At 38.2% G+C, this 22,625-nt stretch overlaps 2 protein-coding genes across 2 annotated transcripts in view; one reads left to right on the top strand and one right to left on the bottom strand.

The window, feature by feature from the left end:
- Positions 1 to 22,625, top strand: part of LOC108754500 (RING finger protein 17) — a 212,588-nt gene that overhangs the window by 134,001 nt on the left and 55,962 nt on the right. The gene's annotated exons all lie outside the window — the stretch shown is intronic.
- The window catches only part of LOC108754503, an 83,606-nt gene that overhangs the window by 15,814 nt on the left and 45,167 nt on the right, over positions 1 to 22,625 (bottom strand). The window contains exon 2 of the mRNA XM_018496848.1: positions 94 to 285. Within this exon, the coding sequence (XP_018352350.1) occupies positions 94 to 285 (192 nt within the window). The remainder of the gene's footprint in view (positions 1 to 93; positions 286 to 22,625) is intronic.

The raw sequence follows: 22,625 nt of genomic DNA, 5'->3' as shown, positions 1-22,625 counted from the left end.
AGGGGCGGCGGGAGGGGGGGGGGATCGGCTCCCCGACCCAACGAGCGGCTCAACAAAGGGACAACTCTGCGCGAGATGATCTTGTTTACGTACCGGGTATCGATTTACCGAGATCGAGATACTCCCGCACGGACGGGCTCAGGAATCCAGGCGGCACTGCCGGCGCCTCGTTCGTCGGATTGTTCCTCTCGTCCACGGGATCATCGTAGTAATAGTCGTCCTCGTCGGGGTCGAGGGGCTTCGCCCGCTTCGACACTTTGCTGCCCTGAGCGCCACCCACACCGCCTGCAAAAGTAATTTTTAGCTGCAAAATACATCGGACGATATATAATAATTATAACAATCTTCATTGAAATGTAAGATAACAGAAGTGTGGATAAATGTAGAGTAAAAAAATAAATGGGTAGACGCACCTCAGAAAGTGGGGTGTATCAGCGTGTTGTTTTACGCTAAGAAAAGTGATTGCTCGATTGATTTTCTTCCTTGTAAGTAACGGATTGTCTTAGAAAGAATATTTTCTTCATCAACAATCTTACAATATACTTATTATACAAATTAGAAAGTCTCATTAGTTATATTATATTATCATCTTATTACAAATTAGAAAAACATTGGATATATTCAAAACAAGAATTGATTTTCTTTTAAGAAATATTATAAAAATTGATCGAACGAACGACTTTATATGATAAGTAAATTGAATTTGTTTTAATTTAATAATCTTGATTGAAGTAAACTTAAGATTCAGGACATATTTTGAATAAATGTGATGAAACCTATGATAGATATGCGGTACAAATAATAAATTGTTCAATTAGTGAGTTAACAAAAATAATAGAAATATTACGAGAAACAAAATTACAAATGAATGTAAATGATAAGCGTTAAATTTGACAAAATCGGAGAGAGAACGTGAGAATGAATCTAAAATTAACACATACGTTAAACATTTTTACTATTTATTTCTATGGTTAAGCTTGTGAAAAACTTTAAATTTATACAAATGTATTTTGCCTATTAAGAAGAATTTGGTAGTCGACTTTTTTCAATATTTAAACATTCAAGCGGTTTAATTTACGGAAGTTCAAGTTGATTTGTTGCGCCCCAAGACTAATGGCTTTGCTATCCTCTAATTGCATTGTGCGCGCGCTTTTCTCTCCGTATTAATTCGCATGATTGAAGTGTTCTGCGCCGCTTCTACTGTTATTTCCTTCTTGAGTCTGGATCTCTCCGTGAGAAGAGAAAAAGAAAATGGGGACTGAAAGAGTGAGAGAGAGAGAGAGAGAGAGAGAGAGAGAGAGAGAGAGAGAGAGATGACAGAGACCAACCGCCGTGCTGCCTGGAACCTCCGGGAGTTGTGGTCATTTGAACAATTTGAAATTTAAATCATTCGAGAATGCAGGTCGACCGTCACGGGTTCCCGGAGGTAAACAAATTTTTACAGTCTCTTTAATTCATCATCCGGGGGAATATTTAATCGATGTTGTCCATCGCCGCGCTGTTTTTCTTGGTAGAAGCATGGCTGTTTTAATGCCTTATCTCCCTTTTGCTCCTGCGCGATACAGGTGCACAACGGTATATTTGCGTTCCAAACGTGTTCTTCGTCTGAACGTAGAAGATTCCTTCTATTGTACGGTTCCCGCTGAATATTAGTTACGCGGATAATTTTTGCGAAATTTGCGTTGTAATATATCGTGCTTGAATAACACGACGGTAAGTATATACCTTCGACGAACGTCGAATTTTCCGGCTCCATGTCAAACATTCGGTAACTTTTCAATTTGTCCCATACGAACGCACACAGTCGCCTAATCGAGAAGCGATAATAGCGGTTTAACGACAGAGACTGATCGCTGCGAGCTGAAAATTAATTAACTCTGAACTTTCGAAGCGTGTTAATTTCGATCAAGTGCCAGCCAATGTGCGACTCGGATCAGAGCTCGACCGCAGTGTGAATACATCTTGAATAACGCAGTCGAGTAGCGGTACGCGGTCGGCGGCTGCTGCAAAACTTCGACACGTCCTTTCGTTCCACAGATGTGTATCTCGTGAAAACTTTGCGTCATCTTGCCGCGTGAATGGACGAAGTTTCGTGTCGATCAACAGACTGGGTCAAGTCTCGAGAATCTTGAGTTTGGCTTCTACAAAGGTAGCCGTAGCCTTGCACGAACAGTGTTGCTTGCCTTGGCTGCCAACAAGAGTCACATTCGTGAAAAGGTGAAGATATTTAATATCGAAAATTAATTAATACGGACGAAGCTTCGGTATCGTGGATGCGGAATAAAATATTTTATCGCTCGGTATTTGATTAAGTTAACGGTCGGTCGACGAATCGTCATCGTAAAAATCAAGAAGGAATGACAAATTTGGTTATTCGCGATTTTTTCAACTCGCGAGCGTTAATGTCGACATCAAATACAATATTTCTTGTAAAGGTGAGAATCCTTTTCTACTCTACATTTTTACTTTATTTTGCAATGATTTAGCGCCAATACACTCTAAGACTGTCGACGGTAAAAATTTCATTCCAAACAAAAGTAGGTTGCAAAATCACCGCTTTAAAAGGGAATTTTTATTTCTTTGAACTTAATTGGTCTACTCTCAACAGTGTTTCTTCCTGTAAGAGAAATTCCAATGTCTGTGTATATAAAGCTGGGATGGTTAGAATTGTTAGACTAGTTTTGTGTTATATATAGAATATAGTTTATATACTTTTTAACGTGTGAAACTTCTTACATAGAAGTTCCTAACTATATCTCCTTTTTTTTTTTTAGGGAGAAAATAAATTTTTCATAATTAAATAAAAATCACTCATTCTCTCCTTGGAGTGATATTATTCGATTTATTATAATCTCCAAATTTATTCCTTTTTAACAGTAATAAATTCACTCCAATTATTGAGTGGATTTTTCACTCCCACCTTGCAGTAAAATGGCTCAGTTGCTACTAACGCTCGGAGTGAAATCTCAATTCAATGCTGTACAATTTTACTGTTACAGATTTAGAGTGATATTATACTACAGTACATTCAAATTTAAATATCGACAGTTATATGCCCATTTATAGAAAGCGAGCTCTTATATTCGACAGATGAAAGCTTTTTTAAAAGTTTCACACCGTTAATGATGAAAATCGTTTTATTACGAGCTCCATCAAATCGTGTATTTTATTTAAGCCTTTGATGCGACGTATACCTGTCGCACATAAATGTGACATCCGTATTATCTAATGAATATTATATTTATTCAGTATTCTTCCTTCATTCACCAACTTCCTTGAAATTCGCACACCGCTGTAAGAATTATGAAGAGAAAATCTGCAAGTCATTGCAGTCTTTGAATATGAGATAATTAAATAACAGAATATCACAGTAATTAGACAAAACAAGAAGTCTTCCTCAACGAGTTTTATTCGAGACAACGGATGCGGAATAAATATTATCACTCGGTCCTTGATTAAGTTAATTATCAATCGACGAATTGTCATCGGTGAAAGTTAGAAAGGACGAAAACATATATTTACTATTTAAACTAGCGAGCGTCAATATTATATACATATTTTTCGCAAGCGTGAGAATCGCTCCCACATGTTTTGAACAAGATATTTTCGCTATCCCAACGAGTTTTTCGTAAATCAAAGAGCACACAACAAGAGGTCTTCTCTCTATCCCGTTTTGTCATACCACAGATTTTCATTGATAGGCGTCAAAACAATTCGTCGTCCCTCTCGTGGTAATCACATGCACGGGCGAATTCATGATTAACGCGATAAATTCGACCACGTAATCGTGCTATGAATCCTTAGCAGGGCGTATCATAATCGGGGATAGCGTATGTATTACGCCGGTTTACGGAAGCTCGTCGGAATCCCGTGTTCATCCTGTTTGATGCCTGCCGCGGCGTCCGTGCCGCGGAAGCTAATTAATGGCTCATCGACGAGCAGAACTTTATGCGTCAAAACGCAGCGCAGGTTTAATTCGCGCTCGCGAGCAATGCCGTTCGTGTGCACGCGCGGGATTTACGATCGCGTCGTGTTGTTGATTTTCTTTCTTTCCCTCCCCCCCCCCCCCCCTCCCCTTCTTTCCCGCGTATGAATTTTACCGCTGCCGCGCCGGTCGCGCGTGAAATACGATTTTAATGTGTTACGCGGGATCCCAAAAATGCTCACTGTAAATACTATTAAGCATCGTAAAATATTCCTGTCCGCGCACGAATCGAACGTTGTTTAATGCTCTTCAATGCGCAACGTAAAATATTACTGTTTTTTTTTTCTTTTTTTTTTCTAGGGCCACGTTTGTGAGTAATGTTTACGATTGTGAAAATTTAAACGAATAAGTGAGCTTCTTTTTTTTTAATAAGTGATTTTTATTTTCCTTTTCCAAATAAGATTTTCAAGAAAATTGTATCGGAGGTGTTCTAATCATGCTACCTATCCAGTTATATATATATATATAAGTCCAGTTTCACAACTCAACTGGTTAATTCTTAATCGAGGTTTAACTTGTTTCTCATCTTCGTACAATTCTAGAATTTGAAAGAGATAGTGATTAAATTGAACTTCGATTTAGGGTTAATCGTGAATTATGAAACTGGGCCTTAGTCGTGAATTTTCATTATCTTAACTTGTAGTTTAGACTCAACTTTACTCAACTTGATGATAATGTAGAAAAAAAAAATGTGCTTTTTTAGCTACGATTAATCACTAAACTACTATTTAAATCTGAATCGGTGGATAATTACTGATATCAGTTGTCCAAGTATGCCACTGATAATCAGTGAATGAAATGTGAAATCTCTAACTTAGCTAATCTTTATTATATGATCTAACTAACCTTGTTTTGGTGGATAAATTCAATGAATATGGCATTGGAAGATTGAAATTAACGTGCAGATATCAGTATTTTAGTTATATAATACTCAAACATTCTTCCTTTTTTAGTTGACCTTCAATTAATCGTAAATAACTTTTAAAATTACTGCTATGAAATCATTACTCTCTAAATTTGAATCAGTGGACAGTCACTAATTATCCAGTGACATACTTGGACAATAAGTATGCCTTCCAACAAGCGATACAAATGACACAATGGATTATTACAGCCTTATTGTTTGCCAATGTTAAACAAAGATGACATGATCTGTATCGCTTATTAGTATAAGTATGTCACTAGGTAATTAGTGACTATCCACTGATTCAAATTTAGAGAGTAATGATATTTCATAGCAGTAATTTTAAAAGTTATTTACGATAAAATCATTAATTTAGTAATTAACTATAGAAAAATACAGTTTTTACATTACTACGGGTTAAATCTGAAAACCTAATCTCAAGTTAATCAGAAGATGAAAAATCGTTTAGCCTTAATAGTTAATCGTCACTCGAAAAATACAATTTCTTCATAATTTAACAAATGCAATTTACGTCTTTTCCATTCTTCCATTAGCCATTGTCCAATAACCTTTTATGGGGACGTCGCTGAAATTATTGCGATATCTGTGTCAAAGATATTCCAGCCTCTTTGAAGTATCATTACTTTTTCAGCTAGTTTTACAATTTCGCTCGTGTCGTCCGTAGCTTCATTTCGCTGCGTATTTACGTTATGCCGCTCGCAAAAGGTGGATCGAGTTCCGGAGTATAATAAATATTGTCTATCTGTCCGTCCTCCTCCGTTTTCCATTAAAGGAGCAGAGAGGAGCGCGGAAGAAAAAGAGTCTCGCGCGCGACGTAACTATTTTCTGCGTTTCGCTCGACGCGCAAATATCCCAGAGAAACGGCGCTTTAATATCGCACTGCCGCATGAAAATTCACCGAGAACCGGCCGGAAGAGAGCGAGAGAGGGAAAACGAGAACAGACACGTCGGTCGGAGAACTGCAAAGAAATTGGCACACAAAAAAAGAAGGAAGACAAAAAAAAAAGAGGGAAGGCGGCGAAGAATGGGTGGTGGACACGGAGAAACAAAAGTTGAAAAGTACGATCGCGTTTCCCTGCACGTATTCCTGCGTGCTACGTGCGTGCTGCGTGGGAAAGTCGACTGCAATGTCGCGGATGTGTATCGTTAGCCGGGGAAAAAAAGCGTCGATGTACAAACACGATCGCACGCTAATTCTCGTATTTATCCGTATACAACGCCGATTATGCACGCGCGGTTATCGAAACGCGGCTCTCTAGCTGGGGGCGGGAGATCAAAGGCGGGGGGATGCACCACGACTATTATCCGAACATCGTGTTTCCTTGCGCGGGGAATCGGCTTAAAGGATGTTAAATATGCATGACGCTGTCGAATTATGTTGACCTCGCGATCTCCGCACGTTGTATTAGCTCGTCGGCGAGGATATCGTCGTCGATATTTCCGTATGGTAACTTCGACGAGCTCGTGCAAGAAGATCCCGTGAGCGATCCCGGATACACAAGGTTACCGTAAAACAGAAAATAAGGGAAGTGTTGGGAAAATCGATTAGGGAAATAAAAGTAAAGTTAAGAAATTTTCTTTGGACAATTAAAATTCTTGGCTTTAAAGAAATTTACATAATAATAATAATATATTCTTATAGTTTCACAGAAATTACATAATGATAATAATAAATTTTTAGTTTTATAGAAGTTTACATAATAATAATAATTTACATTGTTATGTTAAATTACTCTCAACAAAATACATATTTGCAGGGTTGGGTAAGTTAATGTTTTTTTTTTTTTATTAAATTAAGTTAAAGTTAATAGGTTATAAAATTAATAAAAGTTAAGTTAAGATTAAATTAATTCAAGTTTTGAAAAAAGTTAATTTTGAAAAAAATTATTTTCGAAATCAGAATGTCCTAATTTTTCTTAAAATTACTTTAAATAACCGTTACAAATATAAATTATTAGGCAAATTTATATTCACATGTAAGTTACTTATATATAATAAGAGTCACACCATAAAGTGTTTTTGTCAAAATCTTGCGTGAGAGAAAAGTATATGTTTGCATTTCTCTTTCTTTAACCTTTATCTAATTTTTTTTAACTTCTGAAACGACTGTTCATGCATGTTTACGACTACATATTTACGACGAGATATTTGTTACAAAAAATGTACGTAAAAATTTAGAAAATGTGTGGATATGCAACTATGTTCTACAACAATTCTTCATCTAAGGCTCATTTCATATTTATATTGCTGAAATATAACGTTTGTGATACCTAAAATTAATGTGATTCAAATATAAGCGGGAATTGACCAAATCTAGCGAGTCAATAAAAACTGGCTACCGTATGGTGTGACTTTTATTATCTCTCGTCATAAAATCATCAACTTTTTCTAAATTAGTTCTCTAATGTTTAAGACTTTATAGAAAAAAAATATTAGCATTAAGAAATGTAGAAAAATTTTGAATTTAAAAAAAGTTAATAAATTAAAGTTTAAAAGTAACTTAAGTTAAAAATTAATGCATTTAAAATGAACTAATTGTAAGTTAAGTTAAAAGTTATTAACTTTTTAATTTTTTCTTTTTAACTTTTAACGTTTCAACTAGTTACTACCCTGCATATGTGACTATTTTTAAATTAGCACAAAAATTGAGAAATTTTAAAATATTATTAAAAGTCAAGGAAATGAAGAATTTGTGTCAATCCTGCATGATACATGAAAAAAAGGTGTTATTCCCGGTGAACACAATTTCGTCATTACGCGATTCGAAAGATCGATTGTGCGACGAAAATCGCGAACGTAGAAGCGATCCATAATTTTTACGAAATAAACGACGGATTTCGGATTTTCGTGAATTTATAAGACGGAGATGCGCGCCGCGTTTCCCCCGATATCGAATGATAAAATACGGGCGCTCGTGCAAGTATCGGACCGCGGGATCAAATAACATTTGTTATATTAAATGCTACGGACAAACAGGTGTAATTATTCGGCCGGTCTGGCCGAATGCCGAATAATTATCAAATGCGTATCTGCGGCAAAAGTAGGTATTAAGCGAACTAAATTATCGCGGAGGGAAGTGTGTAATAACGCATGGCTGCGTGCACGTTGAAAATCGATTCACTATCCTGCCCCGAGGATGGAGCGAATGGATAAATTAAAAACAAGACGAGAGAAAGAGAGAAAGAGAGTTTCTATTTCCGAAGGACAAATCGGGATATGATGCCGTCGTTGTGCCACAGCGATCCGGGCCAGCTGTCTGCGTGTAATAATTAACTATCGATCGTGCCGCTTCTCCATTAACCGCTACATTTTCGGTGGCCTAATTATTCTCTTGTTCGTTCTCTCGCGCTCGGAGAACACGCCGCGCGATCGACGTGTTTAAAAATGGAGAGATAATCACTGATGTGAAAGGTTCCAAATTCACTCGTTTTCTACGACTCTGCATGAATCCGTCAGACATAATTGCGAGAAACGGCGAGGAATTGGTGGCTGGCTATTATTGATTATCGCGAAATCAGGAATTGTTTTATTCACGAAATTTTCCATAAATATGGAAAATAATTGGAATCTCGGTTCAGCACATCAGAGAATTTTCAATCGAGGACGCTATAAAATATTGTATTATGTGATACAAAACTTCGCGTTGCGGTTGGGACATCGCAAAATCACGTTTCGATAATCAACGAAATATCTTCGTGTATCAGGACGAATGAAAGAAAGGATATACATTCTAGGCTAAAAGTTCAGAAACACTTTTTCAAAATTAACATTTGCAGGATTATTCGTTCAAGTAACAATGTTTTTATCAATAATTCTTTAAATCCAATTGTTATTGAATCTAAATTATCGGTAAAAAAAAAACACATTATTGTAGGATTATTCGAGAAATTAATCCCATAAATATCTATCAATTTTTTTTTAATGTTTTTAAACTTTCGCCCTGAAACACATTATGCGCTTTAAGAATTTTTGCATATATTTTAAATCGATATATCGAAATCAGATATATTGAGAGAGATCAATATAATATAATGTAATAATAATAAGGATATATTAAGTCATTAGCGAAATGTCGCTAATTATATGTAATTGAATCAATTAAAATTAACCAATAAAATTAATTATTAATTATAAAGCAGCTTAATGCTTTCTCAAAATTAGAAAGACGTGTTATTCAAATCGAAGAGCCGAATTTTCTTTACGCAGCGTATTGTACGGATGAAAAATGGAGAAAAATCATAATCGTAAAAATACACATCGCAGTACCTCCGACAGCGGCGGCGCATACGAAAGAGGGATGAAACCGCAGGCGCGATAACGTCACGGATAAATCGCAGTAAATATGATACCGCGGTAAACAGTAAACGGCGGTAAACCCGCAAAGGAAATATGAGAAGACGGATACCCGGATACTATGGATATAGAGGAAGTAAAGGGGAAGGTAATGCTCGTTTAACCGATAGTCATGTCACCGGCGTGTTCGTCTGCCCTTTCGGGGGTCTCTTTAAATATCCTCTCAAAGTATATTGACACGCGAGAGAAGGTGAGATCTTCATCCCGATCTCTCGGTGTTGCGATCGAACGGCGCGCCGTGAAATTTCGTATCCCAACTAGAGGCGTGTTCGGATTCCCACCCGGATGCTCCTCGGGTGTCATTCTTGTTTAACGTTCGGTAAACGACAAGGATGATATGACATCCGAGGAGCAGCCAGGTGGGAATCCAAACATGCCTCTGTGGAGGTCGATTGTGTTTCCTTGAATCGAGATAAAAATTACAAAAGTGGACAAATTCACTAGACGTTGACCAGTGAAATTATAAATATTCTAGCGAATTTGCTTACTTTTGTGATTTTCACCTCATTTTAAGATACACAATCGATTCTCTGATGGAAGAAATCCAGGTGTGCTCGTTCTTGAGCCACCAATTTTGTACAATTCTGCGCAAATTCTGCGTCGGATGCGGCCATATTTAAACATATTTAGACTCTATTTTGCCAAAGAGACGAGCACATTGAAACCCGCTGTAGTTTCCCATACAGAATTTAGATTCAATCGACAATGTAGGTAAGCATATATTATTAGTTAAATAGAAACAGGTAATATATAAAAAAGGCAGTATAAAAAAAAAATCATAATATGATGCTGATTCAAATCGCCGCCGTAAGATGGTGGTGCATCCTGGCATGCAATTCTCCTTGGCTAATTAGAAATATGTATGCATAATAAGCACATTGATTCCTTCCACCATGCCACTGATCGACTGAAGACGATCTCGCGGATATCGGCCAAACGACGAAGTTGTGTCCGCGACGTCGGGCACAACTTCGCCGCTGACTCTGCTAAAAGACGTCACCCCGACGAAACGAGACACCGTGGAAGGTGGAGTTTCCCTGGTATGCGAGGAAATTCACGGGACGACGTTGGAGGACGAGCTCATGCTCGAGGAGGAAGGTAGCTTGAGAAGCGTCTCTTCCTCTCTTTTCTAACTGCGAGAGAGCGAGCCGGAGCGACGTACAGGGTACAGCTCGGACGATAAGGGATGAGGAGAGAAAATAGAGCGGGAAAGAAGACGAGAGGCAGAGCGAGGTCGTCGCGCGGTGTTTACGACGACGAGGAAGAAGAACCTTTTCGCCATGGTCGTTTAGGAGGAGGGCCTTTTAACGGCGTAAAGAACGATCCGCCGCCTTTGTGCTCTCTCTCTCTCTCTCTCTCTCTCTCTCGCCTCGTCCAGTTATCGAGCCATTTAACTGTGTGCGTCTGTGCATCCTGCGCCTCTACCCCTTATCATCCCCTCGTTTGACTGCCCTCGCCTTTTCCGCGCCTCTGTCGTTCTCCGTGTATCTGACTCTTGCGAGCTTCATATTTCTTCACAGCGTCACTTTCGGTGCCATTCGCACCTCGAAATGTTTCCATAGGCAAGCTTCGCTTCATTATCAACTTCATAACGGATGTTTATTGTCCCGTAAGCTTTGATTATTCTACCGATGATTCCTGTGACCGTTGATAAAAATTTACTCTCTACTCCCTAAATTGTTTTTTTAGTGAAATTTCACCGTAAAATTGAGCCAGTCTTGAAAAAGGTGGCTTAATTTTCAATCTTTAAGAGCGGTATTCATAGTCAGTTCTTATATTCAAGACTGTCTTAAGTTCAGTCTTAAGATGGTCACGAATCAGAGGGCCGCATTAGCGTCTTAAGACATTACTTAAGACGGTCTTGAAATAAGATCTCACTATAAATACAGGCCTCTGACTGATTCATGACACTTTAAGAGTGTACTTAAGATGATCTTAAATATACCGGCCTAAGGGTGATGGAAATGAGATTTCATTCTTTAGAGTGGTGAGGTTCACTCTAAAAGTTGTGGGGAGTACTCTTGTCCAGATCTATTTTGGATGATTTTAAAACTTTCATGTTGTTTCTCTGCTCGACCACGATCCCAATCATAACTCGTCTTTTTGCGCACGCGCATACGTAACATCGCAAGATTTCACGTCAAAAGGCACGTAATTACGTATCTGTTGTACCAACATCCCCCTCGCATGCCGTCAATCGGTACGGGGGGGGGAGGGTATCGCGGTCGGGGGCTGTGCTGCGCGCGATCGAAGTTACGATTCTCGTGTTCACGATGAAATTTCAGACTGGGGGGCGGTTGGTGGGGTCGACGAGGGTGTCGACGCGCAAAAGGAGAAAAGGAAGAGAGAGAGAGAGAGAGAGAGAGAGGGGCGGGAGGAAGAGGGAATTGTGCTGGGGATGGAAACATAGACGGAACAAGCGGACGATGCTTCGGGGCTAAAACGCTGGCAGAAGTGGATGGAGGTGGGCAAGCAGGAGGACGAGGAGGTGAGCGGTGGTGCGGGACGGGGTTTCGTTAAATAATTAATCGATCCGAACCACCCGACTGCCGAGGATTCCTTCCTTTTCCTGGTCCCGCATAAACGATGCATTTTCTGAGGTTTTCCGGGCCGGGCGGGATGACGAGTTGAAATAGCTTTTCCGCATCGAATACATCGAATACGATAAATGCATTTTTTTCCCGCGGAGACAAACTATAATACAGGAAAGTATAACGTTTCAAAGAACAAGACCTTTACCTGCCTTGGACTAAACTTTCGAATTCTCGCTTGGATCTTTTCAACGTTAAATATGCTGGATGTCTTTCGAATGCAGCAATGTGAATTTTAATCTCTTGCGTTATTGAGATATTTCCTTTCTTTCTTTGTGTATTTTTGAATTTGTGTCATTAAACTTTAGATCTTTCGGACGAGTAAATCATCGTAATTACAGCCAGAATCTTTCCGATTTCTCTCTCTCTCTCTCTCTCTCTCTCTCTCTCTCTCTCTCGTTTTGCATAATTTTACTCGGGGCAGACAGCTGACGGTTTACGGTGTATGATGAAGCATAATGATAGCGTCATTATTATTAAATGTGTAATGACATTTATGGACACGCCTGCGGGAAGAAAAAAATCGCTTAACCGTAACACCGTGAGCGCGCCGAGCGATCTGATATTAATGATCTCCATATTTTGGACTCATTAATCTCGCTAAAATACATGGTTAGCCGGTAGCATAATATGACCGAACCGCATTAACTTGCATGCACAAGCGTATCGTGAATAACGCACTAGGCACGTTCCATAGTCTGTGTCGACATTCATTGCGCACGCGGTGTGTCTCTCCCTCTCTCTCTCTCTCTCTCACTCTCTCTCTCTCTCTCTCTTTCATTAGGAGTTATTACAATATTTTAATTTTTAATTGCCGCTGTGTATTATACGCCGTATAATTAATCGCCAGCAGGCATGAATAAGTGAGGCACGCGCTGCATTTGTAAAGCGAATGAACTCCGCATGCTCCGTTGTAATCGCTGCTTCGAATTGGCAGGCGAAAATTACTGTTTATTGTATGCCAGCACTTTTCCCTAAAAATCCCTCGCGTGAATATACATCTAAAAGCGCGTTGGCGTTATTGTCTGGCATAATTTCGGTCATTATCTCACGACAGTAATATCCGAGATTTTACATCTTTTGTGTATATACACCTTATCGCTTTGCGTAATCCTTACTTATACAGAAGCTGCAACTTACCGCATTAATACCGAGAGGAAATATGAGTTTGTATACTTTCTAAAAAATGTCCCCGGTTGGTATCTTCGGCTTGAGACTATAAATTACCGTTAATAAATAAAAACCTAATGACATGGCACTTATTCTGCACATTATTAAATGAAATTAATGCAACACAAAACTAATAGTATTTTTATATTTTTCCTAACGATTAGGTGCTGCGGAAAAGTGGGGAAAATACGGGGGGTAAATGCGAGCGATATTATTACAGTATATTAGAGTAATGATAACCTCTCATACTCACACACATTTCTCATACTCAGTCTAATTACATTTAGTGCCGTATTATAATTCGCTACCATTGAACTCGGTTTAAGATAAATACTATGTTTTCGATTATTTTTTATGTAGGGATGAATTGCGAAATTAAATAAACTCATATAAAGGGGTTTACAATCGGCCTACGGCCGGGTCATTACTGGTATCCACAGTTCAAGTACTGACAAAATACTGGCCTAGTCTGGCTAAGTACTGGATGATAACTTGAGCACTGGCCCAGTGATGGCTCAGTATTAGCTGACAGAACTTTAGTCATTATTTGACAATCAGTCATTTGTCAGTGATGGTCCAGTACTGGTTGATAGAACTTTGGCTATCAGTTGACAGACATAGGGTTGGTTAAACATTGGTTTCGTTGTAGCTGGTGGTCTTTATATGGAAAGTCGACGATTATTTATTAATTGTAAAAGTCTTTATTTAAAGGATGTGGCTTTAAACTATAATATTTTAAACAAATAACAAAACCGATTAGCCATTGCTCTGCGTGGCGGCAGATAATTTCAAACGGCAATTTGTCTTTTAATTAAAATTATAATTTATATTGATATGAATGATTGTAGTTAATGATTGTAGTTTAAAGCCAATTAATTGGAGTATCTTTTGAAAAAAAAAGCTATTTTGATTAATAATTGTCAGTTTTATTTAACTTTTCCCTTCGATATTTGCAGTTTCCTTCACTCTCTCTCTCTCTCTCTCTCTCTCTCTCTCTCTCTCTCTCTCTCTCTCTCTCTCTCTCATATACACGACGGTCTATGAGTAAATCTCTGCTTCTACTTTCATATTTAAGCCAGGCTCGCAAATGCCTTCATTGCGTTTTTGAAATTAGCACATTTTAGCCCACAAATCCTGGTGTCCGCGCGAACTCAACATTTTTGTCACCGAAACGTCTCGGCATTCCGGGTGACCTCCGGTTTTCCGAGAGAGACATGTCCAAAGAGCGACGCGGATGGCAAAAACGTATATGTCGACTAAACATGACAAGGTGGAAGCCTTGTCGGACGCAGGGACGCTACGAAAGTTCCACTAATTATTCTCTCTATACAAAAGAAAATAGTGACGTGGTCGCTCGGAGTTGGAGTTTTCAAAGTTACGTCAATTCAATGATTTCGAACTTAACTCGCTCATAGAAACGCGCCACTTTCCGCGGTGGGAAAAGTTTCCTTCGACTCCGTCATAATCAGCGAAATTTCCATAAAGAACATAGCGAATGTTATAATGTGCGGGATTCTCTGAACACTTTCGTAAGTTCGTCAAATAACAAGGACAACGCTTATCTTCGAGAAACTTCCTGCAAAATGTATCTTCTTTTTTTTTTTTTTATTTCGAAACGATCACGGAAAAAGTTTATTAAAACAACTAAAAATTTTACTGCAAGTTTACGGTAATATATGGACAGCTAGCTTTTTATATTAAAGTGACAAAGTTGTACATCTGAATAAAATTAACGATTATAGGTAATCGTATTTGTTGCACAGCAAATTTGTTGTAGCAAGGATAACTTTCTACGAAAATCAATTCAATATGTAAATCAAAATTTTTTTAACATAACACACTGTGGCTAAGATGGCGCGTACTTTTGCTGCTATAATGAAGAAAACTTGTTATAATACATTAGCAATTTTCATTGCAGCAAGGAATGAACTGAATTAGCATACTGATAGTTGCTTATAGACATAATTTCTTTGTTAAATCATCAAATCTTCTTAGTTATGGATGTTAAATTTGCCCAGCAAGCTGTAGCCTTGCTGAACCACCCAATCTATTTTTCTCCCGTGATTATTCGAAATCATATCATTCGGTAATTTTATTTGGATTTGTTTCTGCATAATTGCTCGTTATTAAAATGATTTCAAATATAGACGCACACGAATTATTCATTTTTCAAGTCCAGAGATTAGATTTGACTAATAGTTTATAATTTTCCAAATCAATTTTTTAATTTAAAAAATGATGATACTTTAATAATTTCACTTCAAGACGTAATTTTTTTTTGCGCGATGAAATATCAAATGAAAAGTCTCGTCCCTTATATACTCGCACATAATTTTTGTCGTAAGAGATTAACGTCCGGAATGAATTTTGTAACAGCCGTCTTTCTCGCCGGTCAGTTAAAAGCCAAGGGATTAGATCTTCATTTAACGATGTCCCTAAACGTTTCTGCAAAACGGCACGTTCTTAATGAAAGTCGACCTAATAAAATGGATGTGTTATCTCAAACTTAAATTTTAAAACTAGATAAAATTCAGAAACACTTATTGCTCACTATAATTTATTTTGTTTCTTCGTAATCTGATTATTTTACTGATTATTTATCGAAGATGGCAGTGGAAGAAATTCGCTGCATTTTGTGCTACGATTTAATTCATGCATTCTCAGAAGAAATTTGTCATCATATCAATCGCCGTTATTATTAATTTACTAAATAATTTACTAAACTCTCCGTCGACAACTGGAATCTTTAAAGGCATATCGTCGATATTTTGATTGTAAATTCCGGTAGATAAATTTGTACAAAAAATAAGTAAAGTACAATTCGACTTGTATGATGGTAAAAACTCGTTATTAAAGTTTTGAACAAATATACCAGAAATTTTGTCAAACACAAACTTTTATACAGAATCGGGAATGATAAAAAAATATTGTTTCTCGGAAATTCCTGTTGCTGAACGGAAGAGTTAAATTTTCACGTTGCCAAGGAGAATTAAAAATCCAGTTAGTCTGTTCGGCGCACTGTCGAACTCACACATCTATTGCCCACTTTTTTTCCAGCTCTTTTTTTAAGTTTTTATTAAGAATACTAATAACGTTTTTCTCTAATTTTTTTTATCATATCATAGTCATGATTGGGACTTCAAAATACGTGCCATGATAGCGTAAGAAAGCTTTTTGACAAACCTACTAAGTTAAGTCAAAACCGGAAGTTGGCCAGTAGTGCGAGTTTTTAATTTAAAATCCGTTTTATCCTTTGGACTGATTTACTCTCCGTCACACGTTTAATTTGCGGTTTCCATGGAAATACAACGAGACTCCGCATGCAGTGCGCGAGTGAGCGGAAAGAGAGAATATGCTGTGTTTTTTTTTTTTTGTTACGTAGAAATCAATAAGGCTGAATTTGTGTAAAAAAAAAGAAAGGAAACGGGGGGTGGAGACGTAACACACGTTTGCGCGTGCGAAGGCAGAAGTGACGCGACGTGCGAAAATAAACGAAACTAGGAGTTTGATTTACGTTGACAGTGACGAGTCATCTCGTCGTGCACAGTAACAGCGTGCGCTGTTTCACACAAAGCCCCTCATGGCGACAATGTTCCCTTTTTAACGGACTCGCTCGGCAAATTCAACCTATTTCTCGTCGCCTAGTACGAAGCCGATAACGCAGTCTCATTGTTAAGTAAATTTTCGGCGCATCGAAATCTACGATCTACTCTACTGAGTATTATTTAGACATCGAATCCTTCGGGAAACGCCGAAAGTTGGAAGTGAAACACGTCAAAATTGCGATATTCGTTGAAATAATCGATGAACATGATAGAGACTCTATATAAGAGTCTAGACACAACTTTGTAAAAATCATGCTTGCGAAAGTAGGGATGTACATCTATTATTTTGTTCTTTTTATCTTACCTTTTTTCCTGTTTCTTTCTCTTAAGAATTTTTCTCTTAACAAATCATGGCGAACTAATCAAAACTGTCTCCATGTCTAGACTCTTACTAGACAGTCCTTAAACACGATTTCTCTCGGCTTACTCGCGTTATGACATTACTGAAGTTTTTATGATTATAAAGACAGCCGACATTCAGACAGTCTGTGATAGTGAAATCGTATTAATGTTTATTTCAGGCTGATTAGATCGTATATTTGCCAATTACGTGCCAATAAAAGTTGTATCCTATTATATAAAGCAGATTACATCTCGGTGCGGCGCTCTTAGCATTAACAGGGACCTTTTTATAATGACGAGCATTATCCGGGCGAATTGCAGACACCGGTTGTTTCGTTTCGCAAGAATATTGCTGCTCGATCCGGCGTCGTTAAAAGCACGAACGTTTTAGGCACATCCTCTTCGGCGTGGCGTCACGCCGTAGACGGACGTGCTACGAATTTTTTATTGCAGTTGTGACCGCAATAAACGGCAACGAATCTAATCACGGTAGTAGTGAGAAAGATTGAATTTCAATAGTAATCTTTGAACATTTTTAATAGCCAAAATAAGTACACTTAAAAAATATCATCACATGGTGTTAAATCCACACCGATATTTCCTTAATTATAGATAATTGCAATATTTTTTATCTATATAACCCTCATCTTATTAATGTTAATATTAACACCAACGTAGTGTGGATTTATAACCTCTCGTGTGTCAACACCATTATAATGTGAATTTAAAACCTGTGGTGTTAAATCTGAATAAATCCTTACTGAATCAGTGTTCAGCATAAAATAATTTTTTATAACAGGAGAATTTATGGAGAACAATTTGGCTGATTTACAAAAACTGCTTTGCCAAGTCGCGACAGCTTGACTTTCCGATTTTTTTGATCACAGGATCAAACTCTTTTTCAAAGACAGTTTAAATATAATTTGTTTCACTCCAACTCTCTCTCTCTCTCTCTCTCTCTCTCTCTCTTTCTTATTGCACGAGTGTAGATCAGAGTGTAGAGAACTTTCTTCGAAAAAGGACGGATCTCACATTAACGTTGAAACTTTAGGCGGAATAGACTCAGTTCCTGCATGCAGCTCTATTTCAATCCTGGCGCGAAATTAAAGTACAAGATTAAGTATGGTACGCTGTGATAATCGCGTGCGGTAACGTTTTTTGAAATAATTACTCTCAGTAAGTCGGCACTTTTCGTGGCAAAAATGTGATTGGAGTAACATCCTGGATGAATCCAGCAATTAATTTTGCGACACCCGGAACATCGATTACGAGACATCAATTATTAGAAACGTCGCCAAGTCTCTTCACGTACCTCGCGTGACGATCGCGTGAGCTTTCGAAACACGTTGTGTTTCTGTGACCTCGCGCTCAATCGCGAACCAAACAAACGGAGAATTCAAATTGAGAAGCGAACTGCGGACCTCGGTGCATCCTGGAACAGTTCGGTCTCAATCTCTTAACCTCGCGATCGGAACGACGATGACTCGGCACGCGCCGCGACGCCCGACGGTCCATCAATTCCGCGCTGCGTCATCTTTTTAAAGAGCGTCTCGCATGCGAAAAGGCAGACGAAAAGAAAACGAAAATGAATGCCGGTGCCTGATCTCCTCGGCGACTATCGCTACTTCAGGGGCGCCGCGAAAATGAGGCAACGAAGATTTATCCTCGGATAATCGCCCGAGATAAATCTTCCGCAGTCGGACCCCGTGATAGATGGTGTTCCTGTAACGAGTTCGCGCTTGTAATGCGACCGGCAGCGCGATGTATTACCGAAGTTCTTTCGCGACGGAGATCGCGAGTACGTCGTCTCTTTTTATATTTTTCAGCAACAATTAATTGATCCGCGTTACGCATCATCGTTTTCTCGCAAGCTCTCCTCCGTGACTGGCAGAAATAAGCCAACGTTGCTTAACGTCTACTCTATGCGGACCGTATAAAGCTTGTTTCAATCTCTCTCCAGTTCTACGTACTTATTCTATTTTTACGAAGGATTTAAATTCTTTTGTGAATATTAGCCTTTATTTTTTTTTTTTTATGTTATTTACCTACTGTTTTCAGTTAATTATAGACGCAGAAAAAAGATTAGTCGAAATATATATTAGTCTAAAATATAGCTGTGGCAGTTCAAATGTGTCCTTATATAATAGGGACAGCTAATGTCGTTGCTGCCGAAGCGTAATTTATAGTATATGCTAAAATTTAGGTATTGCAGCGGAAAAATATTCTCTGCGCTGAAAGAAAAGATTGGCTGCTGCAGCAAATTAGGTGGTAAAAAATATGGCATGACATTTTTAATTGGCTGCAATAGCCAATTTTTTATTGCTGCAGCTAATTTTTGGTTGTGTTAGCTTATCAGCAGTCAGGATTTCGATTGGCTAATGCAACCAAAAACTGTTGCAGCCAATTAAGAATGCTATGCTATATTTTACCAATCTCTAATTTGCTGCAGCAGCCAATCTTTTCTTTCAGTGTGCTAGAGTAAAATGACAACCGACAGCGTTCTACAAACAATTGCGGATCAAATATTCGGTTACGCGGCTAAGATAGTAAGGAACAACTGCTGTTTACTTAGTTACTCATGTTAAGTACGCTTTTAATTTTAACTTTATTTTAACCAAATTGAACGTCGGCAGCGCAAATATGTGTATTTTATCTTTAATAGCCAACTTCTAGCTATAACAGCAAAGTTGAACCAGCAACTGATATTGAGCTGATATTAATTTAATTAAATCCTTTTTTTGAGTGTAGTTTGTTGTGATGTTTTTCTTTAAAAATCATCTTTCTTAAAAAAAAAAAAAAAACTAATTTTTTACAAACTGCGTAATTTACAGAAAGTATTACTTCGTATCCGGGGATTATATAAATTCGCGTCTACTGTGCGCCAGCTTCCATAGAATTTCTAGATCAAGAACTCGTCCAGTGCGTCGGGAGGGATGCACGTAAGCTCACAGAACACTTATTCGTCCTGACAGTTTCCTTCTTTCGTGCCTGATAGAGGAGTTCAAGGATCAAATACTTACACGAGTCCTTCTTCGCCTTTTAGAACGTTAACGAGAACTTCGTGAAAAGCAGAGAGGATAACGAAGTAACGGTGCAAGGAGAAAAAGCAAGTGAGATGTATTAGACGCGATATGCGAAGAACCGATACCTCAGTGCCATTTTATAGATACGATAGAGAGTGCTGAATTTAGATATCATCAACTTTCCTCGACGAACTCGTGCCGAGATTGCAAATGTGTTCTTTCTCAATGATGCGAGATTCATGTATGGTTCATAACTTGTTCCAGCTGATTTTGATATTTTTAGCTGATATAAATGTACATGGACGGAACAATCTTGCTGAAGTATCTAAAACTTTAGGTAGACAGAGTTCTGAAAATAAGTTTGTTTAAAAATTAAAACAACCGTTTACACTGAGGAGAAAATGTTTGATTGAATTAATTAAAATTCTGGTTGGAAATGGACGTGTCAAAATTTTCTGATTAAATCTATTAGAATTTGAAATAACCGGAATTTTCATTAATGTAATTAAAATCTTCTGATTCATTCGAGGGTTTTGTCCATTTTCAACTAGATATTTTTCTCAATGTAAGACGCTCAAAATGATTACTGGAAAGTGAAAATTTTTCTAGTATTGCTCATCAATCGCGATTACTTGAGTTCCCTAAGTATAATACATAATTGTTTTGATAGTTCAACAAAATTACTTTCAGATCGGGGTATGTACCTAAATTTTTAGATACTTCGGCAAAATTGTTCTTTCCATGACAAAAATACGATATCGCGTTTCGGAACACCTAAAATAGATATCTGTCAATTAAAGGTTGATGTTTTTCTCTGACAATGAAGAAAGTTCGCTTGTCATAATTCTCAGGCTGGACTGAGTTTGATTTGATTCCCAATCGCATTGCGGAGTCAGCTTCACGTGTCTATCATCCTACGAGCGAACGTGAACTGGGGGACGCGATGTGACGTCGCAACGCAGCGCGATTTCTCTGTGGGAGCAACCAACGAGGCGGTGTGCCGCAGCATAGGGAAACAGTAATCATGGAGTAACTTGTAGGAGATGAGAACTAAAGCAGGGAGAAAGAGAGAGAGAGAGAGAGTTGGATCGAGTTGACTGTACTGTAATTCGAGTTGCAATGCATACAAATGTCATTTGCACCTCTCGAAGAGTGACTCTCCTTCCTTCCTTCCTTCCTTTCCTGTTTCCTTCCTTCCTTCCTTCCTTCCTTCCTTCCTTCCTTCCTTCCTTCCTTCCTTCCTTCCTTCCTTCCTTTCTTCCTGCCACACGATTCAGCTACGTTCTCTCGCATCGGATGTTCCTTACTCTATCGGCACGCTCCATCAGCTAGAATATCTGCAAATGCTCGCGCGCGTATCGAATCCGGTAACAATGAGACCTAATATCGGCTACCGAATTATGCATCCCCTCCTTTCGCAACTCCGGATAAGAAGCGAGAGGCACGAGGCACCGTCGCCTTTGCGTCCAGCTGGAGTAATCGAGATCGTCGTTACCGCGAAATCGAAAGACCGGTGAATTTTCCGTCCTGTTGGCAAGTTGCGAGGAAAAACGCTGCACTGTTCGTGCGATACATGAAATTTCGTCGTCCACGTTTTCCGAAACGAGGACGAGATTCTGGACAAAGGATACGAGAGAAGGTGTCCCGCTTACGGTTCCATTTTCGAACGCGCCCATCGCTGGATAATGAAACTCGTTGTAAAAGATCTCGCGTCGTCTTTGTCGGTGTACACTCTGTGATAATGGTTTTTTTTCTATTCGATCGACGCTGTAATCAAATAAATGAATGACTTTACAGTATTGATTTAATTTATCATAGTATTCGACAAGGTGAATTGAAGCAATCGATAGCCTCCTTCAGAAATCTCGAAATTGACTATCGCTCACGAAAAACTATATAGATTTGACAAATAAAGCTTAAACTTGTTTTAGGATTAATGCTCGTTCCCATCAATACTATACCGAATAAAATTTTGATTAAAAATGAACAAATTAATAGATTTTAATTATATCAATAAAAATTCTGGTCATAATAATTGGACATCTGCACTGAAAGAAAAAATTGGCTGCTGCAGCAAATTAGATGATAAAATATGGCATAACATTTTTACTTGGCTGCTGCAGCCAATCTTTTCTTACAGCGTGGTTGTCTCGACCAAAATTCTGAGTAATATGAATTTACTGTTGGTCTATTTTCAAGCAGAAATTTTCCTCAATGTAAATTAATTTTGTTTTGGTTCAGCTTACTCTTAATCTTTTTCTAATTCTGAAGCTGATATTCATAGTCCGTTCTTATTTTAAGACCGTATTAAACAATGTCATGTGATGCTAATAATGCTCTGTGATTGGATTATGATATTTTAGAGCTGTACTTATTAAGACAGCTCAAATGTAAGACTATGAATACGGCGGTAGGATTGGAAAAAGATGAAGCGAAGTTGAACCAAGATTAAAATTATTCTACATTGGTGAAAACAGACATAAACAAAAAGACTTCCCACTATAATTATATAAAAAATTAGGTCTCGATGAAATAAGTTAGTTTTCACGTACAACATAGCTTATAATGTGCTGAACAATAGATCACTGATATAAGACTCAATAATGAGTATGTTTTGTTACGGCTATTTGT

The sequence above is a fragment of the Trachymyrmex septentrionalis genome, unplaced genomic scaffold (genome assembly GCF_001594115.1).
Source record: "Trachymyrmex septentrionalis isolate Tsep2-gDNA-1 unplaced genomic scaffold, Tsep1.0 scaffold8, whole genome shotgun sequence".
Taxonomy (NCBI): domain Eukaryota; kingdom Metazoa; phylum Arthropoda; class Insecta; order Hymenoptera; family Formicidae; genus Trachymyrmex; species Trachymyrmex septentrionalis.
This window is presented reverse-complemented; position numbering and strand designations above follow the sequence as displayed.